This window comes from Pogoniulus pusillus, chromosome 17, assembly GCF_015220805.1.
Source record: "Pogoniulus pusillus isolate bPogPus1 chromosome 17, bPogPus1.pri, whole genome shotgun sequence".
Taxonomy (NCBI): domain Eukaryota; kingdom Metazoa; phylum Chordata; class Aves; order Piciformes; family Lybiidae; genus Pogoniulus; species Pogoniulus pusillus.
In genome coordinates this window covers 3,671,723-3,696,527 of record NC_087280.1, presented here as the reverse complement: position 1 = coordinate 3,696,527, position 24,805 = coordinate 3,671,723, and the positions used below count along the sequence as shown (strand labels likewise).

General features: G+C 54.9%; 2 protein-coding genes across 8 annotated transcripts in view; both read left to right on the top strand.

The window, feature by feature from the left end:
- SIN3A (SIN3 transcription regulator family member A) overlaps positions 1–4,496 on the top strand; it is a 49,119-nt gene extending 44,623 nt beyond the window's left edge. For both annotated transcript variants that reach the window (XM_064157287.1, XM_064157288.1), the window contains exons 20-21: positions 405–612; positions 3,184–4,496. In XM_064157287.1, coding sequence (XP_064013357.1) covers positions 405–612; positions 3,184–3,414 — 439 coding nt within the window. In that variant the 3' untranslated portion in view covers positions 3,415–4,496. The remainder of the gene's footprint in view (positions 1–404; positions 613–3,183) is intronic.
- Positions 4,497–5,942: 1,446 nt separating this feature from the next.
- On the top strand, positions 5,943–24,801 carry MAN2C1 (mannosidase alpha class 2C member 1). Of its 6 annotated transcripts, none has more exons than XM_064157293.1 (26): positions 5,943–6,034; positions 6,483–6,608; positions 8,619–8,742; positions 9,590–9,660; positions 9,855–10,032; positions 10,488–10,677; positions 11,131–11,237; positions 12,125–12,235; positions 13,532–13,624; positions 13,952–14,068; positions 14,772–14,867; positions 15,181–15,326; positions 16,167–16,290; positions 17,179–17,300; positions 18,591–18,676; positions 19,137–19,307; positions 19,579–19,661; positions 19,822–19,916; positions 20,650–20,754; positions 20,868–21,024; positions 22,064–22,207; positions 22,301–22,410; positions 23,364–23,443; positions 23,579–23,724; positions 24,059–24,162; positions 24,243–24,801. In XM_064157293.1, the coding sequence occupies exons 1-26, from the start codon at positions 5,943–5,945 to the stop codon at positions 24,358–24,360; spliced, it is 3,096 nt and encodes a 1,031-aa protein (XP_064013363.1). In that variant the 3' UTR covers positions 24,361–24,801. The 6 variants fall into 6 exon arrangements, with proteins under 6 accessions (XP_064013363.1, XP_064013362.1, XP_064013365.1 ...); XM_064157292.1 differs by having other exon boundaries at positions 22,286–22,410; XM_064157295.1 differs by lacking the exon at positions 24,059–24,162 and having other exon boundaries at positions 22,286–22,410; positions 23,590–23,724.
- The last annotated feature ends 4 nt before the right edge of the window (positions 24,802–24,805 follow it).

Here is a 24,805-nt window from a genome sequence, read left to right as displayed (position 1 = left end):
TCTGACAGCTACCATGCTGCTCTTCTTCCTAAAAGCCTGTGGGTTCACCCCAGGCTCCTGCTCCCAGTGACTTGAGGGACGGTGTGATAGGGGAGAGGGTGAGGGCTGGTGACTCAGTCAAGATTGGCTTTGTGGGGGCCCTGACTTGGCTAACAAGTAACCAAGGTTCAAACAGCAGGCGCCATACCAGGGCTTTTCATGAGCAAAGAGTTCATTGCACAGTAGCTGTAATTAGGATAAACCCAGTGGGGTGATTTGTGGTAGGGGTCTGAGCCTGAGTGATTGCAGCAGGCAGTTGAGCTCCAAACTGTTTGCTTGAAGCCAGCAGAGATCCACCAGCTACCCCCAGCCTAATCCAGCAAGAGGGTGATCACTGATTCCAGAAGGGCTTCTCTGGTTTGCAGGAATCTGAGGCGGATCCGTAAGTGCCAGCGCGGTCGGGAGCAGCAGGAGAAGGAAGGGAAGGAGGGGAACAGCAAGAAGTCCATGGAGAATGTGGAGAGCTTGGACAAACTGGAGTGTAAATTCAAACTGAACTCCTACAAGATGGTGTATGTGATCAAGTCGGAGGATTACATGTACAGGAGGACTGCTCTGCTGCGAGCCCAGCAGGTAGGAGTGAGTAGAAGGCCTGGGGTGGGCTGCTGGGGCTTGCTGGGACCCCTGTCCCCAGAGGTCAGGTGAAACCTTGCTGGGGATCCCCATGGGTAACAGTTAGTGGTGTCGGTGCTGCCAGGAGAGAGTGGTGCACTGGTTTGTCCTCCCAAGGCACTGAAGGTCTTCTGAATGTTCCTAAGGTGTCATCTTTTCCACCTGTAAATCTAATCCTCTCACCTCTCCTCCCTTCTCTCCAGAGAACACTTCTCAGGTAGGACAGTAAGCCTTCAAATTTCTTCCAGTGTGTATTTCCTGTGGGTGATGTTGCCCTTAACTTAGGGAAGATTTATCTTGTGCATGTTCCATAGTGACATGTGGGAGTGCCTCTTCTTCCAGGGATTCCCCGAAGTGGAAGCAGAGCATCAAATGCCTTTTGTCCCTATGGAACCTTTGGGTACCATCTCCTCTCCCCAGAGTCATGGAGAACAGGAGTCCTCAGGTTGCTCCTGCACAGCAGAGCATGGTCAACACGTGGCAGCAGCTCTAGAAACACTGAGTTTGTGGCAAGGATGGGAGCAGCAAGGCCACCCCAACAGAAAAATCCCTGTGGGTGCTTTCCCAGGGTTTGGAAGTCCTGGATCCAAGAGTCTGTGGTATCTCACATCTAGCATTGAGTGCTTGTGATTGCTGATTTGAATTGGAATTCAGCTTTTTGAAGTTGCTCAAGTTTGCTTTAAGCATTCTGTGCCAAAAGTAACTGTGCTGGGGCAAGGATAGGAATGTGTGTGGGATAAGTGGAGATGCAGATGAGTTGGGTGAAGGTTGGGGCGTTGCTTTTGTTCAAGCTGAGGAGTTTGTGACTCCACATTGGTTGAATTCAGGAGGATTTGGCTGGAGAAAGCTCATTTGATCTTCTGAATGCTTTTGGCAGTGAATTTTCTCATCCCAGTGAAACCAGACAGATTCAGGCCAAAGTTACTGGCCTAAGCAGCTAACAGCAGAAGTACCTGAGAGGCTCTGCCAGCAGCAGCTGCAGAGACCATTTGCAGTTTGGTTTTCTGAGCAAACTCCTGACCAGGGAGAAAATTCACTAAGAGGCAAAGGAGTGGGTGAGGTGCTCGCTGCTTCCTGCCTGGTAAATCATCCCTCACAGCTCCCAGATGGACATGTAGTTAGACTTACAAACCAGCTACTTCAGCAGCTGCAAACAGTCTGCTTCTTCCTGATGAAAGGCAAACAGTACTTCTATTTCATCAAGTGTGAATGCAGGTTAGAAAAACATTCAACAGTGACTCTTTAAAAAGGCCCATCCTGAGGAATGGGATTGAATTCCATCTATCCCATTCAGCTGGCACAACCATAAGCAGGGCAGTGTGTGCCAGCATGTCCCAGAGGGCCTGAACACAAGACACAGTATGTAGCAGAGCCACTCGGTTACTGAAGTACACACTGAGCTACAAAGCTGCTGGGTTTAGCACTTAACCCCAAGAAGCCTTTTTGGAGGAGAACAAAACAAAGAGTAGAATGCCTAAATTTTAATCTGGGGGCTTAGTTAGATTTGCTGGTTTCAGACATGGCTGTAAACCATCTGCCCTGGATTTGATTACTCCCAGATGCCTGCAGGCTTTCCTCTCCTGATGTTTCTCCTAAGCCAGCAATTCTCACACCTTTTAGACCTGATGCAGTTCTTTCCTGTACCATTTGGCTCCCTCAATATTTGTAACTTGCCCTCTGCTGGGACTGTGACCTTCCATGGCATGGGGGCTAAAGGCAGACCCTGAGGGCTGGGGAAGAGTAGGGCTTGCCCAGGTCAGGGTCTGCATTAGCTTTTGGCTGCTTGAGGAGGCAGCAGCACACTTTGGGCAATCAGGAGGGACACGATGCTGAGTGTGCAGCTCTTGGGCTCCCACAGGGTGTCTCCAGCCTGGGAGCTGCTGTATTTAACAAAGACAAAAAAAACTCTTGGTTGCCCAGGGAGGGGAGGCTGTGGCTGCTCCCTCCCTGGAGGTGTTCAAGGCCGGCTTGGGTGAGGCCTTGAGTGACCTGTTCTAGTGGGAGGGGTCCTGCCTATGGCAGGGGGGGTTGGAACTGGATGATCTTTGAGGTCCCTTCCAACCTAAACCATTCTATGACCCCTGAGCTCCTTTAGGCCACTGTGCCCACCTCGGAATGGAGAACTGGGGTCCCTTCCAACCTAAACCATTCTGTGATCCCTGAGCTCCTTTAGGCCACTGTGCCCACCTCGGAATGGAGAACTGGGGTCCCTTCCAACCTAAACCATTCTGTGACCCCTGAGCTCCTTTAGGCCACTGTGCCCACCTCGGAATGGAGAACTGGGGTCCCTTCCAACCTAAACCATTCTGTGACCCCTGAGCTCCTTTAGGCCACTGTGCCCACCTCGGAATGGAGAACTGGGGTCCTTTGTTGGAGCTTTTCCTCTGTCACTGGCGGTGTCTTGCCTCGCAAACTCCCTCTGGCTGCTGATGTCCTTGGCCCTGTCAGCCAGCAGCCAGGACTTTGTTCCACACTGCAGCCTCGGGGCCAGAGCTGCCTTTTGCCTCTAACACCTCCTCCCTCTTTCTGCAGTCCCACGAACGGGTGAGCAAGCGACTGCACCAGCGCTTCCAGGCCTGGGTGGACAAATGGACCAAGGAGCACGTGCCCCGCGAAATGGCAGCCGAGACGAGCAAGTGGCTCATGGGCGAAGGGCTGGAGGGCTTGGTGCCCTGCACCACCACCTGTGACACAGAGACCCTGCACTTTGTCAGCATCAACAAGTACCGCGTCAAATACGGCTCCATGTTCAAGGCACCCTAAGGCTCCCGCGGGGCGAGGCCAGCGCCCAGGAGACGTCTGTGTGTGTGTGTGCGTGCATCAAGGACAGGAGGAAGAAGCCTTTCTCCTCCCCTCACTGTGTGTCTCCGTAACATGGCCACTTGACTAGTGCGTGGCTGGGTACAACCTGTCACCAGCGGGACCCCCTCACCCCCACGGCCCCGGAGGGACGCGGCTCTCCGCCAGCAGCCCCTCGACCGGAGGCCAGGAGGGCAGGAAGGGCCCTTCTCTGAACTGAGCCATCCCAGAGAAACACACCGAGCTCGTACACACCAGCAGTGGTGAGGCTTTGACTTGCCCTCAGGCCCCGGGGCAGCGAGGGAAGAGAACCGGAGGCTCTCCACCAGCCGGACCGCTTGGATGTGTCCCCAGATTCCCCCAGGTGCCTGCGGCAGACCAGACGGAGTCTCCTCCTCTCCTCCCTCCCCAGGCTGGACTCACCCCGTGCAGATCGGTCTGTCCTTTCTAGTGCCAGTGGAACTGTTTTGGGTTTATTTTAGTTTTGGGTTTTTTTCTCTCTTTTTAATTATTTTATTTTCTGGGTTTGGTTTGTTTGGTTTGGGTTGGTTGGTTTTGTTTTTGGGTACCTGCTTGTTTACTAGTCTCTCCTAGTGCCATGCACCAGCTTTTCACACACGTGGATGTACTACACACACACAGGGCAAAGAACAACACAATTTTAACATCTTTTCCCCCCCTTCCCCCTCCTCCTCTCTTTTTGTTTTGTTTTTTCTCTCTCCTTTTTTTTTTTTTTTTTTGTAAATAAATGTACAAATTGTCCATTTATTTTTTTTTCTCCTCTTTCTTTTTTGTTTTGTTTGGTTTTCTTTTGGGTTTTGTTTGTTTTTATTAAAGGAAGTATGCTTGATGTGCTAGCATAACTGTACTAGCTTCTTGTGTACCATAGTACCAGGTGGCTTCAGAGTTAGTCCTGACCAGACAGACCGATGGAGACATTTATTACACTTTTTACCAAAGGGAGTTATCATTGTAGTGCTTTTTGTGTGGAAACTTTTTTTCCTTCTTCTTTTTTTTGTAAATAAAAATAATGTCTTTGTTCTTAACTGGAGGAGGAAGACGCTTGGCTCACCACCACCCCCTGGGCTGAGAAGCAGCCTGCGGCAGGCAGTACTTTGGGAGTGGGGAAGGGGTGGGAAGCAAGGTGGAGGGGAGCCCCACGTGGACTATCTGATGGGATTGACCTCACCATCTCAGAGGAAAAAGCAGAGGGAGCAGTGTGTGTGGTTGGTGGTGCGCTCGCCTGAGGTGGTTTTAGGATGTCAGGTCTAGGGGGAGTGGAGCAAAGCTGGAGGTGGGGAGAGTCAGCCCAGAGGTGAGGAGGAAGTTGTTGAGTATGAGAGTGGTGAGAGGCTGGAATAGGTTGCCCAGGGAGGTGGTTGGGGCTCCATGGCTGGAGGTGTTTTAAGGCCAGGCTGAATGAGGCTGTGGCCAGCCTGATGTAGGGTAGGGTGTCCCTGCCCATGGCAGAGGAGTTGGAACTGGCTGATCTTTGTGGTCTCTTCCAACCCTGACTGATTCTGTGGTTGACTTCACAATCTGAGAGGAAAAAGGAGAGGCAGTAGTGTGTGTGGTTGGTGCACTCGTCCAAGGTGATTTAGGCTATCAGGTAGTGACAGGACTAGGGGGAATGGAGCAAAGCTGGAGGGGTGGGTAGGTTCAGCATGGACCTGAAGAGGAAGCTGTTGAGCAGGAGTGGTGAGAGGCTGGAATGGGTTGCCCAGGGAGGTGGTTGAGGCCCCATGGCTGGAGGTGTTTGAGGCCAGGCTGGCTGAGGCTGTGGTCAGGCTGCTCTAGGGTAGGGTGTCCCTGGGCATGGCAGGGGAGTTGGAACTGCCTGATCCTTGTGGTCCCTTCCAACCCTGCCTGATTCTGTGCTTCTATGAGGTGTATATAAATAATCTGTCGTTTACATTTCCTAAATATTCCTGCTGGATATTTTTTTTTCCCAGCTCCAAAGGACCTTCACTTTGAGGGAAGTGGTGTGAGCTTAGCTGGAGCTGACTCTGCTGAGGTGCAGGGTTTCCATTGAAGTCCCAGAGCTCATGGCTGTGGACAGACACCTCCTTCCTCAGCCGCCTGCAGCGAGGTTTTGGGAGGCTTCTGAGGGACAGGGAGGGCAAGAAGGGAGCAGCCTTGCTGTGTCTGAGGGACAGAGATGAGACTCGGGCCTCTGTTCGTGTTCTGGCAGGAGCTGCCTCCAGCAGGCAGCATTTTGCGGCGCCGAAGGCAATAATCGGTCCTTCTCCTCCTGAAGCTGCGAGGCAGGTAACGGGAGGAAGGAGCGAACGGGGACGTTCCTCGGGGCTCGGGCAAGGCACCCGGGGAACGCTCGGTCTCTGCCCCCGGTCAGAGCCGGTGCCCGCCTAGCAGCTGAGCGCTGGAGGCAGCACCGCAGCCAGGACCCGGAGCTCGGCCGGGACCGGAGCAGCGCCGCTCCCGCCCTGCGCATGCCCGGTCCGGGCGGGCCTGGCCGCGCCTGCGCCGCCCTCATGGCCGCCCTCAAGCACCGGCGCACGGCGCTGGAGCGGGTCGAGAAGTTCCTTTCCGACACTTACTTCACCGACTGCAACCTGCGGGGCAGGTAGGCGACGGGGCTGGACTTCCCTTGCCTCCCCCGGTGCCCCCCGGCGCGGTGCCGGCAGCAGGCGGGGCTGGGGCCGGCGGCTCCCGGGCCCGTTCAGCCTGGGTCCGGTTCCGCCGCCGACCCCGCGAGGGGAAGCCGCTCCCCGCGGGTCGCTGCCGGGCTCGGGGGGGAGGTTCGCTGAGCAAAGCACACATCCCTTCGGCCAGCCTGGATCTGCGCCGAGCGGTGCTGCTGGCACGGCTGCCCCCAGCCCTCCTTGGTGGGGATGCTGCTGGCGCCCCCAGCAGAGCCCTGGAGCGGGGCAAGTAAGGGATTGATGTGCAGTGAATGCTGGCGGCGGGGGGGAGCCCTACACCCGGCCCTGGTCCTATCCGCACCCCTCAGGCCGGTCCCCACGGTTCTCGCCTTATTAATCATCTCCTGGGCATCTCCACCCCACCCACAGGCTTTTCGGGGACCGCTGTCCACTGGCGTCACTCTCCTGCTTCCAGACCCCACGGCGCATCCCGTACGATGAAGCTGTCCGGCAGGAATTCCGACCTGCCCAAGTGGGAGACTCCTTCGGGCCCACGTGAGTACCAGGCTCCCGTGGTGCCCTTTGGGATATGGTCTGGGGTGACCCTTATCGGGTAGGGTTCTCCACTGGACTTGGTGATCCTGAGGGTCTTTATCCACCCTGAATGTTTCTGTGATTGTGTGACCTCGGTGGGCATGGAGCTTGTGTCTCAAGAGCTAACCTGTGCGTGTAAATCCTCACCAGCTTTTGGTGGTGAAGAGCTGTGGTCATCGCCCTCTTCCCTGCCCTGTGCTTTAGGTAGGTGTCTGCCCAGGAGCTCTTAGGGATGTTTGGCAAGGAAACAGGCCAAGATGTGTCTGTTGCCAAGGAGAGCTCTGTTTCAAGCCTGGTTTATCCATCTCAGCACTCGTGAGACCACACCTTGAATACTGTGTCCAGTTTTGGTCACCACAGTACAGGAGGGACACTGAGGTGCTGGAGTGGGCGACGAGGCTGGGGAGAGGTCTGGCAAACATGGCCTATAAGGAGCAGCTGAGGGAGCTGGGGTTGTTTAGTCTGTAGAAGGGAAGGCTGAGAGGGGACCTTATTGCCCTCTGCAACTACCTGAAAGGAGGTTGTGGTGAGGCTGGAGCTGGTCTCTTCTGCTGGATTGCTAATGATAGGACGAGAGGAAATGGCCTCAAGTTGCATCAGGGGAGGTTTAGGTTGGATGTTGGGAGGAAGTTCTTTCCTGAGCAGGTGGTCAGGCACTGGAACAGGCTGCCCAAGGAGGTGGTGGAGTCATCATCCCTGGAGGCGTTTAAAAGGAGAGTGGATGTGGCACTTGTGGCTATGGTCTAGTGATGAAGGATGCTGGGATGAAGGTTGGACTGGATGATCCTGGTGGTCCTTTCCTTTCCAACCATAGTGATTCACAGTGATGGGATGTTGTGCTGAGGGATTTGGTTTAGTCAAGGACTTGTCAGTGTGAAACTAATGCTTGGACTCGAGGGGCTTGAAGGGCTTTTCCAATCTAAGAAAGTCTGTGATCCTGCGATCCTTTCTGCAGGGAGCTCCTCATTGTAGTTGTGCTCATGACCCTGATGCTTACTTCTGCTTTGTCAGGCCTGGGAGAAGAATGTTTTGGGTTGGTGGTTGTTGATCTGTTTTTTTAAGCATCGGTGCTCAGGGCCATGGTGCTGCTGGCTGTGTCTGTGGGCTCATAGGAGAGGCTTGGCTGAGGAGGTTTGTGTGCTGCCTTCTGGGCATCTGCTCCCACTGAGGCTGACGTGCCTCCTGCAGCCTGCCTGAGGTGTAAGAGACATGCTAAGAAGGGTCACAGCTCCAGGCATATTGATAAATTGCCCTGTCCTAGGCATCAGTCAGTTCCTAGTACCTCCTGGACTCACTGCCTTCTGGGTTGCTGTAGAGGGTGGAGGAGCAGTTTCCCAGTCCTTGTAAGAGTTTGTCATCCCACTCAGCTTGGCTGTGAGCTGGCTGTCTCATCTCTCACCCTCACCAGGGACTGTGGGTGCTGCAAGTTGGAAGTTTCTCTCAGTCTAAGAGTGACCAGGCAGGACAGCAGCTAAAGGAAAGCCCAGAGTGTTTAAATGGCACAGTCTCAAATTGTGCTGGGGAAAGTATAGGCTGGATGTTAGGAGGTAGCTGTTGGCAGAGAGAGTGATTGGCATTGGAATGGGCTGCCCAGGGAGGTGGTGGAGTCACTGTCTCTGGAGGTGTTCAAGAAAAGCCTGTATGAGGCACTTAGTGCCATGGTCTAGTTGACTGGCAAGAGCTGGGGGATAGGTTGGACTGGATGATCTTGGAGGTCTCTTCCAACCTGCTTGATTCTATGAAAAGGGCATGTCACAGCCAGCCATGCTGGAGGCCGCCTCCAGGTGCCACCATGTCTGGGGGCAGAGATGAAGGCAGGTTTGTGTGGACAGGCAGCGTCACTACATCTAAACCCCATCTACCTCTTGTTGTACCCTCACTCTGCTTTTTCCGTGGAGGCTTGGAGGAAGTGTGGCTTTCCGTGGGAGAAGATTTCGGGGTGGGCTGAGGTTGCTGTCTGCTCTCTTCTAGGTGGCAGACTTGCTGGTTTAAAGTGGAGCTGAGCATCCCCCCGGAGTGGGCAGGGCGGGAAGTGCACTTCGTCTGGGAGAGCGATGGGGAGGGCATGGTGTGGCGAGATGCCCAGCCTATCCAGGTAAGGGAGGAGATGTGTCAGCTGCTCTGCTGCCTCCCTCTGCAGTGGGGCAGCAGAGGAACCCCATGCCTTCCTCTTCACAGGAATGCCTACGCGTGTTGGGGCATGTAGAATAACGTGGGGACCAGCAGGAGAGAACCAAGAACATTTGGAGTTGTAGACATGAAGGTCATGAAGGAAAAGAGCAAACTATGAGAGAATCGTGTCCTGTGTTGTATGATTCTGTGACAGTCTCCTGCTTTCCTTCCTGTCCACACCTCCAAATGTTCTTGGTTCTCTCCTGTTGGTCCCAAGAGCTGGTAGAGTTCTGTAGCCTCAAGTGCTACTCTCTGAGGCAACAGCAGACTTGTCTTTAAACACAGGAGAAACTGCTTGTGTGGAGAAGGGCAGAGTGTGGTGTGTGGAGTGGGAGAGAAGGAACTGTTCTTGTGCTTTCTGTGTTGTGCTGTCAGACCACCAAGGGCCTGGGGACAGAGTTAAAATTCTGGTCTGCAAACCTGTAGCTACTACAGATCCCTGCCTTAGGCATTAGCAGATCTGCCTTGGAAGGAAGGATAAGGAAGTGCTGGGTCTGAGATGTGCATCTCCACTGCTGTCAAGAACTGTGGGACAGGTTCTTGTCACACCTGCCAGTTTCAGTCCTGTTTTGGGGTGATGGAATGGCCCAGGTGACTTTTTGCAGCCCTGTTCCTGCTTTATAGTGGTGTCTGCAGAGTTTGCTGGTTGTTCCTGCAAGATGTGGGACCAGGCCCCCTCATCCAGTGGGATGTGCTTTGTCCTGCCCATCCAGCCCTTTGTCACAGACGACTGAAGACACACACACTAAACATGCTGTCTTCTCCTGCAGGGTTTGACCAAGGAAGGAGAGAAAAACAGTTATATCCTGACAAGGACCCTGAAAAAGTCAGAGCCCCACAGGTGGGTGGTCAGCTTGGTTGGATCCTCCCACCACTGAGAGAGAGCTTGGTGAAGTTTGAAGCCAAGAGGCTGAGCTGAAACATCCTTGTATGTGTCCTGGTGTTCAGGGGCCCTGTTGTTAGGTCAGGCTGGTCACACCACAGGCTGGGGAATAGACTGCCCTACCTCGTTGATGGTTTCTCTTTGCTCTCCAGTCTGACCCTGTACGTGGAGCTGGCCTGCAATGGTCTCTTTGGGGCTGGCAAGGGCAGTATGATCGCTCCTCCAGACCCTGACAGGAGGTTCACCCTGAGCAAGGCTGAGCTGGTGGTCTTCAACAGAGATGTCTACGAACTGCTGGTGGATCTGGAAGTACTGCTGGACATGGCCCGGGTCTGTGAGCAGTTTTACTTCTCTTTGCCCTTTGCACCTCCTTCCGCAACTCCATTTTCTCTTCTCCTCCTGCTGTCCCATGACCTGTCTCCTCCCACCAGCAGGCCCTGGAGGAGCAAAGGTTTGCTCCTGCTGCTTTAGTTCAACTGACATTGTCTAGAATAGGAGAAAGCTGTGCAGGGAGAAGCCACAGGTGGTTTCTTCATCTGCTTTCTGCTCCAAGGCAGGATCTGTTAGACCAGAGCCTCCTGGGGTGGGTGCTTTAGGAAGCACGTGAGCAAAGCCATAAGGCTGTGCCTGTGAAGCAGGGACACTGCTTACCTATAGAGTCAGGTGTTGGAAGGAGGTAGCAGCTTCTCCCAGAGGCAGAGGCCATCCTGCTGGGTACAGAGAGCCGCTCTGTGCCAGATGATGTGCTGAGCTCCAAGTCAAGCTGTTACCGCTCCCACCCCCAGCTCCTCGGGGAGGAAAGCCAGAGGAGTTTCCAGGCACTGTACACTGCCAACCAGATGGTCAACGTGTGTGACGTGGCAGACCCCAGCACCTTCCCTGCTGCCCGCGGCCTGGCTGCCGCCGTCTTCGGCCAGAGGAACGGCGAGAGCCAGCACACCGTCCATGCCCTGGGGCACTGCCACATCGACTCTGGTGAGAGCAGCACAGCCCTCCCTCTCTGCTGGCCTGCAGGCCTGCCTGTGCTCCTGAGGGCAAAGCTGGCTGCCATTGGGCTCTGTGCCCCCAGGGAAGGGAAAGAGACACAGAGGTGCTGCCACTCAGCTGGTTTATCACTGAGGCAGGGATACAGTCTGCCTGGCTGTGCCTTTTGGTACACTGATGGGGCTGGTGCTGAGGGGTGAATGAGAGACTGCTGCCTTGGTCTTCACTCCTCGATTTCCAGTCCTTGGAGGAGTTTCAGTCTCCTCAGAGGCTATAGTGAGAAGTGGAGGCCCCAGGCTGTATCATTGTCACACACTTGTCCAGAGGACAGCATTTTACATGAGTGTTGTCCCTGGAGGATCCCTGAAGGGCAGCACAGACCCATTCCCAAAGGAGTTTGTGCCAGGTGGTAAGCAGGGTGGGGTCACCTGTCTGTCCCTGCAGCCTGGCTGTGGCCATATGAGGAGACCATCCGAAAGTGTGCACGGAGCTGGGCCACGGTGCTGGGCCTGATGGAGTGCAACCCAGAGCTCATCTTTGCCTGCTCCCAGGTGAGTGATCTCCTTCTGCAGAGCTCTTCTACCTGCAGCACGTTGCTTCTCCAGGAATGAGGCAGGGTGACCATAGAAGCATAGGACTGTTCCAGTTGGAAAAGTCCTCTGAGATCTCACCAAGTCTAACTGTTGACCTAACGCCATTAAACCATGTCCCAGAATGCCATGTCCACATGATTTTTGAACATCTCCAGAGGTGGTAGCTCCACCACCTGCCTGGGCAACCTGTTCAAATGTTTGAGAACTCTTTCATAGAATCATAGAATCAAGCAGGTTGGAAGAGACCTCCAAGCTCAGCCAGTCCAACCTACACCCAGCCCTTGCCAGTCAGCCAGACCATGGCACTAAGTGCCACACCCAGCCTTTTCTTGAACACCTCCAGGGATGGTGACTCCACCACCTCCCTGGGCAGCCCATTCCAATGGCAAATCACTCTCCCTGTGAAGAACTTCCTCCTAACATCCAGCCTAGACCTCCCCCAGAAAAGGTTTCTTCTAATCTCTAACTTGAACCTCCTCTGGCACAATTTCAGGCTGTTTCCTCTTGTTCTATCACCTGATACTAGGGAGAAGAGACCAACTCCTATTTGACTGGCTAGGGCTGGGTGCTAGGTTGGCCTGGATGATCTTGGAGGTCTCTTCCAACCTGGTTGATTCTATGATTCTACCTGCCTCCAGTCTCCTTCAAGTGAGCTGTAGAGAGCAATGAGGTCTCCCTTCAGCCTTCTTTTTCCTAGGCTGACCAACCCCAGTTGCCTCAACCACTCCTCACCAGCCCTGTTCCTCAGACCCTTCACCAGCTTGGTTGCCCTTTAGTGCAGCGGCAGAGGGGAGGGACGTGGGTGTGGGAGGATGTGGCTGGGAGCTGAGGCTGCTCTCCTGCAGGCACAGCAGCTGGAGTGGGTGCGCAGCTGGTACCCCGGGCTCTACGCGCGGATTCAGGACTTCGTGGCCAAGGGGCAGTTCGTTCCTGTTGGAGGCACCTGGGTGGAAATGGTGAGGAGCCTTGGTACAAGTTATGCAAAATCAATCATCTGTACTCATTTTGATATCCAGGTGAAGACTGTTAATAAATACAAACAGTTTAGAATCATAGAATCAACCAGGTTGGGAGGGACCTTCAGGCTTATCCAGTCCAACCTAGCACCCAGCCCTGTCCAGTCAACTACACCATGGCACTAAGTGCCTGATCCAGGCTTTGCTTCAACGCCTCCAGGGATGGCAACTCCATCACCTCCCTGGGCAGCCCATTCCAATGCCAATCATTCTGCTAACAACTTCCTCCTAACATCCAGCCTAGACCTCCGCTGGCACAACTTGAAACTGTGTCCTCTTGTTTAGTAACATTAAATCTCGGCAGAAAACTTAGCCACAAGGTTTGAAATGCGGGGTTTGGATGTTTAGCACACACCATTGTTTCCTTTTCACTGCCTATAATCTAATTCTCACTAAAATATCCCAGCTAGGCTCAAACTAGCACACAGCAGAAGCCTTGCAGAGGGGCAGTCAGGCTGCAATGCCATGTGCAGTCTTGGCACAATGTCAGGCTGGCTCTGCAGGCATTTAGAGCCTGTTCCTGATAATCTTGAGGCAGTGGAGTTTCCAGGCAGTTCAGGATGCAATAAGGCAGCAGCAGCAGCACACAGTGCTACCTGCTCATCCCTTTGTATCAATACAGCCTGAGATGAGTGGGCCTTTGGACACAGATTAGCCACTCAGAATGGCACTTTGCCAAGCTTGACCGTACTAGCTGAAGCCAGGGCTTCCATTTTCCTTTCCTGTGTTGCTTCCCCCAGCACAGAAGGAGAGCAGAGGAACATGGCTGGACAAGCCACAGTCCGTAGACTCAGTGGCTCCAGGTTCTTTGTCCTCTTTCCTGCAGTTGTTTCTCCCCATAGCAGGAGGAGGGAGAGCAGAAGAAACATGTCTGGGCAAGGCAGGACACAGATAAGCCTATTTTTGCGCCTCCAAGCCTATCACGACAAGCTTGATGAGCCTGGCTCATTGCTCCCTCTCTGCACCATCCCTCTGGGCCCACTCCTGACACTGAGTGGGCAGAGCAGAGCCTTTACTGAGGTGGTCTGGTTGGTGGTGGCTGCTGGGCCCAGGGAACAGCAGCTGCCTGCAGTGCCCAGCCTTGCAGAAATACTGCCCCTCTCCCAAGAGGTCCTGTTCCTCAGGAGTCCATGCACTGGCTGAGCAATGTGCTCTGCAAGTCAGGATGACAGTGGGTGGGAATGGGCTGCTCACCAGACCTCCTCTTCTCTCCCTCTGCTTTTTCTCCTCCCCAAGGACGGCAACCTGCCCAGCGGGGAGTCCATGGTGCGGCAGTTCCTGCAGGGGCAGCGCTTCTTCCAGCAGCAGTTTGGCCACACCTGCTCCGAGGTACTGCCCCAGCACACCTCCTTGCACACCATCTCCTGCCTCTTGCTCTCTCTGAGGTTTTCCTTCTGGTTCAGCTGCCCCACACCGGCCTGCTCTTTGCAGCTGAAGCCATGAGGAGTTGTCTGCTCCCCTTTGTACCATGGCAGTTAGCACAAGCCCAGTCCTTGCTAATGCTGCTCGTAGCTCCCTGGCAGGTGCCTCAAGTTACTCCTTGTCTAGCATGTCTGTGCTCTTTGCAAGAAGGCCTGAGAGCCTGACTGCCAAGAAGCCTTCCCCAAGCTCAGGCTCATGTGTGTGCCTGTCTGCTGCTGTCGTCTCTGCTCCCAGTTTTGGCTGCCAGACACGTTTGGATACTCAGCCCAGCTGCCCCAGCTGATGCGTGGCTGTGGGATCAGGCGGTTCCTGACACAGAAGCTCAGCTGGAACCTGGTCAACTCCTTCCCGGTGAGCTGCACTTCCCAGGGGATGGACTTGCAGTTGCTGGAGTCGGTCTGCAGGGCTGGGCACACTGGTTTGGTTCAGCTGGCACAAGGTCTTCTTCCAGAAGCCAGCAGTTTATGTGGTGGCAATGTCCTGTCAGGCTTTAAGGGACATGGTTAGAGATGCCAGCTGGGCCCTGACCTACAGATTCCTACTGCTTCCAGAGAGGAAGCTGTAACAAGCGTGTAGGTCTGAACAGAGTGCAAACCCAGGCTCTCCTCTGCCATCCCCTGCCCTTGTGGCATTCCCTGCCCTTGCACAACTGTCTCCTCACACTAATCTCTTGGGGCATCCTGCAGCCCTGTGGAGTCAAAGTGAAAGCCCAGTTTGAATCCAGAGGAGCTCTGAAGTACCTGTCCCTTGTGCACCTCCCTGGTGACAGAGGTGCTGGGCTTTGTGTGTGGGACATGAGTTGCACAGAAGCTTGGGCTTCAGTGTGTGAGTTCTGTGCTCAGGTGTGCCCTCCACACAGACACTTGTGCAGGAGATGAGCTTGGGAGCCTTAGAACACTGAGGAAGCACGAATTGACCCCTTCCTGGTACCAGGATGACCAGGAACATCCTTTTGGGAGCTCCTGGGGGCAATGGGGCTGTGCTTTAGCCTTTTGGCACTGTGTGGTATAGGGGCCCATGGGAGTCACTGTGCTTGCCTTTGGCTCCCCTCCAGCATCACACCTTCTTCTGGGAAGGCATTGATGGTTCCCGAGTCCTCACCCATTTTCCTCCTGGTGACTCCTATGGGATGCAGGGACGAGTGGAGGAGGTGAGTCAGGTTGTCAGGTTGCCAGACCTGCACATAAAGTGCCATGCCAGCCCCTCGGGCTGGATCTGAGCCTCCTAGGAGAGGGAATCTTGCCTGGGAGGGGAGAAGGATAACTGGGTGAAGGCTGTTTGGGTGCCTGGCACTCAGTTGCCCACTTCAGAGGTGTGTCTGTGCCTGATTTTGGCACTTTGAGCTGGGGAAGAGGGGCAGGGCTGGGTTTTGCACCCTAAAGGCTGGCCTGGTTTACATGTGTGTTGCTGTCAGAGCTGGGGCTGGGCACCAGGGGATTGCAGCTGTCCAAAAACTCTTCCAGGTGCTGAAAACAGTGAAGAACAACAAGGACAAAGGACGAGTGAATCACAGTGCTTTCCTCTTTGGCTTTGGAGATGGAGGAGGGGGTCCCACACAGAAGATGCTGGACAGGATGAAGAGAATGAATGACACAGATGGGTTGCCAAGGTGAGAGGAGAACCCTTCCTCTCTCCTTGCAGGAGCACTTGTTTTGAGCCAGGCCTGGCCTCTGGCAGTGCCAAAAGAAAGGCTGTGTGAAGGAGACCAGAGAGCAAGTGGTGTGAGAAGTGGGCTAGGAGGGATGGTCTGGGAAATTAGAGTCTGGCCATCATGAAGAGAGCGTGGCCTTACCCTTGGACTGCTTGTGAGCTCTTTGGTGGGGTGAGTGTCCAGTGCAGCAGCAGTGCCTGGCAGTCAGTCCCTGCCTGGGGAATGTCCAGATCTTGGTGGCAGGCAGCCAGAGCAGTGTGGAGAGGGAGAGGGGCAGGAGGAAGCTGAGGGGAATGCTTGTATGTGGTCAGGTTGGATTTTCCAGGGCCTTGGCAGTGGTGCTGCCAGCTTTCTGGTTGAGATGTCCCACTAGATTGTGGCATAGAATGGTTTAGATTGGAAGGGACCTCAAGGATTATCCAGTTCCACCTGCCTGGCATAGGCAGGGACACCTCCCACTAGAACAGGTTGCTCAAGGCCTCATCTAACCTAGCCTTGAACACTTCCAGGGAGGTCGTGCAGCACTGAATCACCCAATGTGATTACATTGGGTGATTCTGTGCTCCACAACCTCCCTGAGCAGCCTGTGCCAGTGTCTCACCACCCTCACTGCAAAGAACTTCCTCCTAATATCCAGTTTGAATCTCCCCTCTGCCAGTTCAGACCCATTCCCCCTTGTCTGTCATTACAAGACCTTGTCAATAGTCCCTCCCCAGCCTCCCTGTAGGTCCCCTTTAGATACTGGAAAATACTGTCACAGCTCCTGGCTCATCACTGTCTCTGTTGGCTGTCCCACAGGGTACAGATCTCCACTCCTGACCAGCTCTTTTCTGTCCTGGAGCAGGAGTCATCACAGCTGTGCACCTGGGTTGGAGAGCTCTTCCTGGAGCTGCACAATGGCACCTACACAACCCAGGCACAGGTGACTGCATGCATGGAGTGGGAACTGGTCCTCCTGCCCTCTCCCCACCCGGGGAAGGTGACCACTCTCAGTTCTCTTTGCTATTGCTCAGGCAGCTCCAGGCTTTAGACAGTGCCCTTTAGGTCTCCACAGTGGGAGTCACTTTGTAGCCAGGACTCCAGAACTGGCAAACTTCTTTCAAAGGATGAGGAGGAAGCCTGTGGACACAGCAGGGCCTCCCTGATCAATTCTGCCACATCCTTTGCTTGAGCAGATAGTTGCAGAGCTTGAGTGAAGGGTCAGAAGAAGGGGAGGAAGGTGAGAACAGAGGCAGGGGAAGCTGTGTCCTGTGCTTGGAGTTTGTTTGTACAGTGACAGAAAATAACTCACTGGTAGTGGCAAACTCATGAACCAACTTCTTGGGCTGGAGCTGGGCTTTTGCTGCTGCTGCTGCTGTGAGAGATCCACTCCCAGATAGCTACCACTCTCCCAAGCAGCTTCATAGAATCATAGAATCAAGCAGGTTGGAACAGACCTCCAAGATCATCCAGTCCAACCTAGCACCCAGCCCTAGCCAGTCAACTAGACCATGGCACCAAATGCCTCATCCAGTCTTTTCTTGAACACCTCCAGGGACGGTGCCTCCACCACCTCCCTGGGCAGCCCATTCCAGTGCCAATCACTCTCTCTGTGAAGAACTTCCTCCTAACATCCAGCCTAGACTTTCCCTGGCACAACTTGAGGCTGTGTCCCTTTGTTCTACTGCTGGTTGCCTGGCAGAAGAGGCCACCCCCCACCTAGCTACAGTGTCCCTTCAGGTAGTTGTAGACAGCAATGAGGTCACCCCTGAGCCTCCTCTTCTCTAGGCTAAACAGTCCCAGCTTCCTTCCCTCCTTGCTCTGCCACCAGATCAAGAAGGGGAATCGGGAGTGCGAGCGAATCCTGCATGACGTGGAAGTGCTGAGCAGCTTGGCCGTGGCACAGGCCAGCGCCTTCCAGTATCCTGCCAGCCAGCTGCAGCACCTGTGGAGGTGAGGGCCTCTGGGTGGTACCTGGGGTGGGGAGGCTGGGGACTTCAGGATGAGAGGTGCCTGCTCTTGGGGTACTGCTCCTCGTCTCTGCCTGAGCCTGGGTAGAAACCCCTGGTAACAGTGCACCAAAATGAGCCTGGGCCACTTGGGCAGCGCTGGTGTGGGCAGCTCGGTGGGCTGGGGTGAGAGATGGTCACTTATCTCTGAGCCTTGTTCAGCTGGAGCCAGAAGGGTGTCTGACCACAACCTGTCTGGGATTGAGCTGCCTCTTGAGTGAGCAGCAGAGAAGTTAGGGTGCAGGGATCTTTTCAGAGTCAGTTCAGTGTGTACACAGCCCCTTCTGTAAATCATAGGATCATGGAAGGGTTTGGGTTGGAAGGGACCTTAAAGGTCATCTAGTTCCAACCTCCCTGCCATGGGCACTAGACCAGGTTGCTCCCAGACCCTACACCAGCTCCTCCTCTTGAGGCAAGTGGTGTGGTGGTCTAGGGGGTGGCTGCAGCCCCAGGAGGGTCTGTGGAGCACAATCAGCATTGGGCAGACACAACAGTTTGGGATGTAAATGATGGAATCATAGAATGGGTTGGGTTGGAAGGGACCCTCAAGATCATCCAGTTCCAACCCCCTGCCATGACCAGGGACACCTCCCACCAGCCCACGTTGCTCAAAGTCCCATCCCATGGCCTTAAACACCTCCAGGGAGAGGCCATCTGCAACCTCCCTGGGCAAACTGGCACAGTCTCCCCACCCTCCCTGGAAAGAATTTCTTCCTGATCTCCACTCTCAGTCTGCCCTCTTCCAGCTCAAAGCCATTGCTCCTTGTCCTGTCACCACAAGCCCTTGTCAGGAGTACTCCCTGCCCTCCAGCTTTCTTGTGGGGATAAAATTGATCAGGCTTCACCTGGGAAGTGTTTTAGTGCTTTGCTTCATTCTCCCATTGCAAGATGCCTCTCAAACCTCACTACTCCACTGACTGGAAGCTTCACTTCCCACTTCAGCTTATTCCTCACCCATTTTTGACTTGTATGAACTTGTGTAATAATATATCTATTAGCCCTGAGGGTTAAAAAGGTACCTCCTGCTCCCTGTGGTTGTGGTTTATTAAAATAGCAGTTGACAAGCCCCGAAAGAGACTTAAAAGCCCCCAGGAAGAGATTTAAAGGGTGCTACAGAAGCAATGCAGGAAGGGAAGAAACTGTTATGAAGTTTGTCCATCATGCAGACAGGGTTGAGTAAGCCAGAATGGGTCTGGTGCTCTCCCCTCCTTCCTACCTGCTTTCTCTGCTTTAGGTTATTGCTGCTCAACCAGTTCCATGATGTTTTGCCAGGCAGCTGTATCCAGCTGGTGGTCGAGGATGCCCTGCAGTACTACACAGGTGAGCAGGGAGTTTGGCAAGGAGGGCACTTCTCCATTTGTTCCAGCCTGCTGGGGCTGCAGAGGTGCCAGTGCTGGGCTGCCAGGGGCCGTGGTTCAAACCTGTGCAGGCAGCACCTGCAGCAGCAGATACTCCACAAGGAATCGTTAGCCAAAGGGTTCAAATCCACCCCAAATTAGGGAATTCTCTGCTTGCTGCTGAGATGCCAAGAGACCCTAGGCAAGGTTTGCCTCTGCCTGCCCACAGGCACTGGCAGAAGCTTTACTTTATCATAGCACCAGAGTCTTCCAGCTGAGCTGGCAGAGCTCTTTGCAATCTCATGCTAACAAAGTTATGAATAAAGATAAACCTCAGAAGCAGACAAAAATGATCAGTGGTGGTAGCTTGGGAGTAGCTGCAGCCTACACAGGCGTGCCAGAGGCTCAGACAGGAGCTCAGGGGTGCTTTTCTTGTTGCTCAGAGATCCGCAGGGCTGGAGCCAGGCTGCAGGAGGAAGCTGTGCAGGCCTTGTGCAGAGAGCTGCTGCAGCCCCAGGCTGGCAGTGCCCAGAGCAGCCTGGTGCTGAACACTTTGCCCTGGGAACGCACTGAGGTGATCTGCAGGACTGGGCCAGACGGAAGGGACACTTTAGGTATGTCTAACTCGAGGGTAACTGGGGCATCACAACGACTTCCAGGGGCAGAGGCAGCTGGCAAAGAACAGCTTTGCCTCTCTCTGCTCTGGGGAGGGTTTAGTGACTTGTCAAATCGCTCCCTGTGACCCTGTCCCACTTCTTCAAGTTGTCCCTGAACTATGGATGAAGAAGAGGAGGCTGTGAAAGGAGGTGGCAGGTCTGACGTGAGCAGTGGGGCTTAGGGTTAGGTCTAGGGAAGATGTTGGACCAGAACCTCTTTGCTTTCCAGCTCTGGTGACAGTCCCCAGCATGGGCTATGCTCTAGTGAGGGAGCCACTGCTGCCCCCTCAGCCTGTGACAGTGAGGAAGCAGGTAAGCACAGTGGCAGTTGTCCTCACCTTAGTGTCCCCTGCCTCAGCTTGACTGGGAGCAGTCCAGAGAATGCAGCAGGCAGCAGCTAGAGTTGCAACTGGGACACTCGGCTCTTGCAGCTCTGGGTCTGTGCAATCTGTTTCTGTCCTTCCCCCCCAAGGAGGATGGCTCCATCACCATGGAAAACGGGGTGATTTCAGTCTGCCTGGACATGATGGGGCACCTCACCTCGCTTCAGCTGGTGGGCTCCCAGAGGTACATCTGTCATCCAGTTGCTGGAGCTGGGCTCCTCAGCTCTTTCAAGTTGTCTTCTCACTGTACATTCTTCTCCACTGGCAGTTCTTACACTGGTGAAGGGCCTGGAGAACAGGTTTTATGAGGGGGGTGTCTGAGGGAACTGGGGTGGCTTAGTCTGCAGGAAAAGAGGCTGAGGGGAGACCTCATTGCTCTCTCTACAGCTGCCTGAAAGGAGGTTGGAGTGAGGTGGGCATTGGTCTCCTCCCTAGTAGGAGGTGACAGAATGAGGCCTCAGCTTGCACCAGAGAGGTTTAGGCTGGATACTGGGAAAAAATCCTTTACTAATTTACTAAGCTGGGGGTGTGCAGCCTGGAGAAGAGGAGGCTCAGGGCAAACCTCATTGCTGTCTACAAGTACCTGAAGGGAGGCTGTAGCCGGGTGGGGTTGGTCTCTTCTGCCAGGTAAGCAGCAACAGGAGAAGGGGACACAGGCTCAAGTTGTGCCAGGGGAGGTCTGGGCTGGATGCTAGGAGGGAGTTCCTGGCAGAGAGAGTGATTGGCATTGGAATGGGCTGCCCAGGGAGGTGGTGGAGTGGCCGTGGCTGGAGGTGTTGAAGAAACGTGTGGCCATGGGGGCATGGTTTAGTGGCCATGGTGGTGCTGGGTTGATGGTTGGACTTAAGGATTATCAGGGTATTTTGCAAGCAAAACAACTGTGTGATGCTGTGAGTTTTTGTTTCACTTTGTTGCAGAGAGTCAGTCCCAGCTGGCTGCTATGCCAACCAGTTTGCACTCTTTGATGATGTTCCCCTGTACTGGGATGCCTGGGACGTGATGGATTATCACTTGGAAACCAGGTAGAGGAGCAGTGAATGCAGCCCTTGGATTTTGACTTTGAGGCTCCCAAATCCCAGGGAGGCAAGAATCTGGATCTGCTGGGCTGAGACCAGCTCTGTCTTTATCCCTTTAGGAAGCCAGTGAGAAGGCTGCTGAAGCCTCTGGAAGTCAGCCTGGCTGGAGGCCTGCGGGGCAGTGCCAGCTTCTCTCTGCAGGTCGGGGAAGGCAGCAGCTTAACCCAGGAGGTCATCCTGGATGCCTCATGCCCCTACCTCCGCTTCCTGACCCAGGTTTGGCCACACAGGCATCTGTGCCTCCCAGGCAGGGCTTTGGGGAGCTGAACCTCAGGCCTGAATTACATTCCTCTTCCTATTTCCATCGCTGGAGCCTGCTGCTCCCTGTCCTCCTCTGCCTTAGGGGTGGGAGTCCTGAGGGATGAGGCTGGAAGAGAGACCCACAAGTGCACTGTATTTAGGCTCTGGTGTGGTTTCAGTGTACCTGCTCTGGGTGTGAGCTGGCTGCAGCACACTGGGGAAGGAGGACAGCCTCTGCCTTTCAGCCTGACGTGGCCATGTCCTTCTGTTACCACATTTAGTCTTGAGAAGACCGAGAGGGGATCAATGCTTATAAGTATCTGAGGGGTGGGTGCCAAGTGGATGGGGGCAGTCTCTTTTTGGTGGTCAGCAGCAGCAAGCCAAGGAACAATGGATACAAAGTGGAACAGAGAAAGTTTCACCTCAACATGAGGAGAAACTTCTTTACAGTGAGGGTGCCAGAGCCCTGGAGCAGGCTGCCCAGAGAGCTTGTGGAGTCTCCTGCTCTGGAGGGTGATTCCCCTTTCTTTGTCTGATTTTGGGCTCCTCAGTTGAGGAGAGACAGGGACCTGCTGGAAAGAGTCCAGCAAAGAGCCATGAGGATGGCTGAGGGACTTGAGCATCTCGCCTATGGAGAGAGACAGAGCTCTGGGGCTGTTTAGTCTGGAGAAGACCGAGAGGAGCTCTGATCAATGTGTACAAATATCTGAGGGGTGGGTGTCAAGTGGAGGGGTCCAAGCTCTTTTGGCTGGTCCTCAGCAGTAAGCCAAGGAGCAATGGATACAAACTGAAACAGAGAAGGTTTCACCTCAACAGGAAGAGAAACTTCTTTATGGTGAGGGTCCCAGAGCCCTGGAGCAGGCTGCCCAGAGAGGTTGTGGAGTCTCCTGCTCTGGAGACTTTCCAAACCCACCTGGATGCATTCGTGTGTGCACGACCCTGTTTTGGCAGGAGGGTTAGACTCTATGATCCCTGGATCTCCCAACCTCTAATGGTCTGTGGTTCTGTGATTTAGGTTGAGTGGAAGGAAGCTCACAAATTCCTGAAGGTGGAGTTCCCCGTGCGGGTCCGAAGCACCAACGCCACCTACGAGATCCAGTTTGGGCACCTGCAGCGACCAACGCACTGGAACACCTCCTGGGACTGGGCTCGGTTCGAGGTGAGAGGACAGGCTGGTAGCCCCCAGGGCACAGCTGCTCCTGCCACCGTCTGGCAGCCATTGTTCCCTGTAGTGAAGTTGTCCCTCCTGCAGGTGTGGGCTCACAAGTGGGTGGATCTCTCCGAGCACGGCTTTGGGGTGGCGCTGCTGAACGACTGCAAATACGGAGCATCAGCCCATGGGAACGTCCTCAGCCTCTCGCTGTGAGCTGGGCTGGGGACAGGCTGCAGCTGCAGTGGTTGCTTTCCTTCCTAGCAAAATGGGAGTCAATGCCTGGCCTGAAATGATCAGAACTCATAAGGACAGGCTGCATGGGTGGGAAGAGGCCAATGGGATGAGATTGAACAAGGCCAAGGGCAGGGTTCTGCACTTTGGCCACAACAACCCCAAGCAGCACTACAGGCTGGAGCCAGAGTGGCTGAAAGCAGCCAGGCAGAGAGGAAGCTGGGGGTGCTGGGAGAGAGGAGCTGAAGAGGAGGCAGCAGAGTGCCCAGGTGGGCAGCAGAGCCAATGGCATCCTGGGCTGCCTCAGGAGCAGTGTGGGCAGCAGGACAAGGGAGGTTCTTCTTCTCCTGTTCTCAGCACTGCTCAGGCCACCCCTGCAGTGCTGTGTCCAGTTCTGGCCTCCTCCATTGCAGAGAGCTGTTGAGGTGCTGGAAGGTGTTTGGAGCAGGGCAGCAAGGCTGGGGAGGGGCCTGGAGCACAGCCCTGTGAGGAGAGGCTGAGGGAGCTGGGGGGGTGCAGCCTGCAGAAGAGGAGGCTCAGAGCGGAGCTCATTGCTGCCTGCAGCTTCCTGAAGGGAGGCTGTGGCCAGGTGGGGTTGGGCTCTGCTGCCAGGCACCCAGCACCAGACTTGGCAGAGTTAGAGAGTGGTTGGACTCAGTGGTGTTAAAGGTCTTTTCCAACCACAATGACTCCATGATCCCACGTTTCAGTTGGTCTCCATCAGCCACACATTTCACACTCAAACACCCTTTACATGTTTTTGTGTTCAGGCTGCTGTTGCCAGAACCCAGCAGGCCCTGAACTTCCACCTCAGGGCCCAGCCTTGAGGTAGTGGTGGCAGGCAGCTGTCTTGTGACAGTGCTCTGGTGCTCTGCTGGGTGATGGAAGGTGCCACTGAGACACCAGCTTCACCCTCTTGTTGCTGCCTTAGGCTGAGAGCACCCAAGTCCCCTGATGCCACGGCAGACATTGGACACCACCAGTTCACCTACGCTGTGATGCCTCACCTGGGTGAGCGATGGGTACAGTGAGTAGATGCCCTGTGGGGACAGGCAGGGTGGAGGATGCTCCACTAAGCCCTGGCACAAGCATGCCTCTGGCTCTGTGTGTGTATGTAGAGGCTCTCTACAAGTCCTGGTCTGGCAGGTTCCTTCCAGGATGCTGGTGTGATCCAGCGTGCCTACGACTTGAATTTCCCTCTCCATGTGGTGCCAGCAAGCTGTGCCCAGTGCCCGGCCTGGAGTGCCTTTTCTGTCAGCTCCCCTGCCGTCGTGCTGGAGGCTGTCAAGCAGGCAAGTCCCGGGGGCAGGGCAGGGAGGGCAGGTGGCTCAGGCTGTGGCTTGCTTGTGTTGGGCGACAGGCAAGCTCAGCTGGGTGGAAACAGCGATCTCTCTGGTTTGTGTGTCCTGCCAGGCAAGGATAGGGCAGGTGGGCACACCTCTTTGCCTGCCCAGGCAGGGGCTGTGGTGGGATCCATGTCTGTACGTGGGTACTGCGGCACAGTCATTAGGCAGGGCAGGAAGTGGGGGCGGGCAGGCAGCAGTCAGCCACGGCTGTGGCTGGGCTGTACCCCGAGGCGCAGGAGAGGAGGTGCCCATCTCACTGGTGTGTGTGCATGCCCCCAAGGCTGAGGACAGGCCTGGTGCTCTGCTGGTTCGTCTGTACGAGGCTCACGGCAGCACCGTCGACGCCTGGCTCCAGACCTCCTTCTCTGTTCAGGAGGCGATGCTGTAAGTCCACACTGGAGGGCTGGGCACTTGCTGTGATGGAGAGGAGTAGCTTCAGCCTCACCTGCTGCTTTCTTTCCCAGCTGTGACCTCCTGGAGCAGCCAACTGCAGAGGGCCACCTGCCGCTGGAGCAGCAGGGTGTGAGGCTTTCCTTCACACCCTTCCGTGTGCTCTCTGTCCTGCTGGTCTTGAGGCAGTGACAGCATCCATCACCCTTGCTGATGCTCTGGCAGCCTGGACCAACACTGTAAGCTTTTCCCATGCCAAGAGCTGTGCAAGAAAGTGGTCCCAGGGAAGGGCAGAGCCTTCCCCTCACCATCAGAGAGCAGTGCTCAAGAACAACCACATTCTTCAGGAAAGGACTGTTGCCCACTGCCTAAGCAGGGAAGGAGGGCCTGAGTCAGCTCCTAGCTTGCCAAAGCCTGGGTAAGGCTGTGGGACAGGCTGGCTGACCTCACAGAGTCTCTGCTCCAGCTTCAGGGGGCATCTGGGGAGCAGCAGTGTGTCTTGGCCTTCACCTTGTCCAGAGGCAGCAGTGAGTGTAGACACACCATGGTCATTGCCCTGTTCTCTTCACCTGCCTCTTGCTCTGCCCTTGCAGACGAGGGACACAAATAAACAAGAAAATGACAAAAAAACAAGCTC

What these genes read in the sequence shown, in the direction of transcription:
- MAN2C1 (XM_064157292.1), top strand. Translation starts at nt 5,943, where the DNA reads ATGGCCGCCCTCAAGCACCGGCGCACGGCGCTGGAGCGGGTCGAGAAG. An exon ending in TACTGCTGGACATGGCCCGG is followed by an intron (nt 10,033 to 10,487) that starts GTCTGTGAGCAG and finishes TCCCACCCCCAG; the next exon opens with CTCCTCGGGGAGGAAAGCCA. An exon ending in ACCTCCGCTTCCTGACCCAG is followed by an intron (nt 21,025 to 22,063) that starts GTTTGGCCACAC and finishes TCTGTGATTTAG; the next exon opens with GTTGAGTGGAAGGAAGCTCA.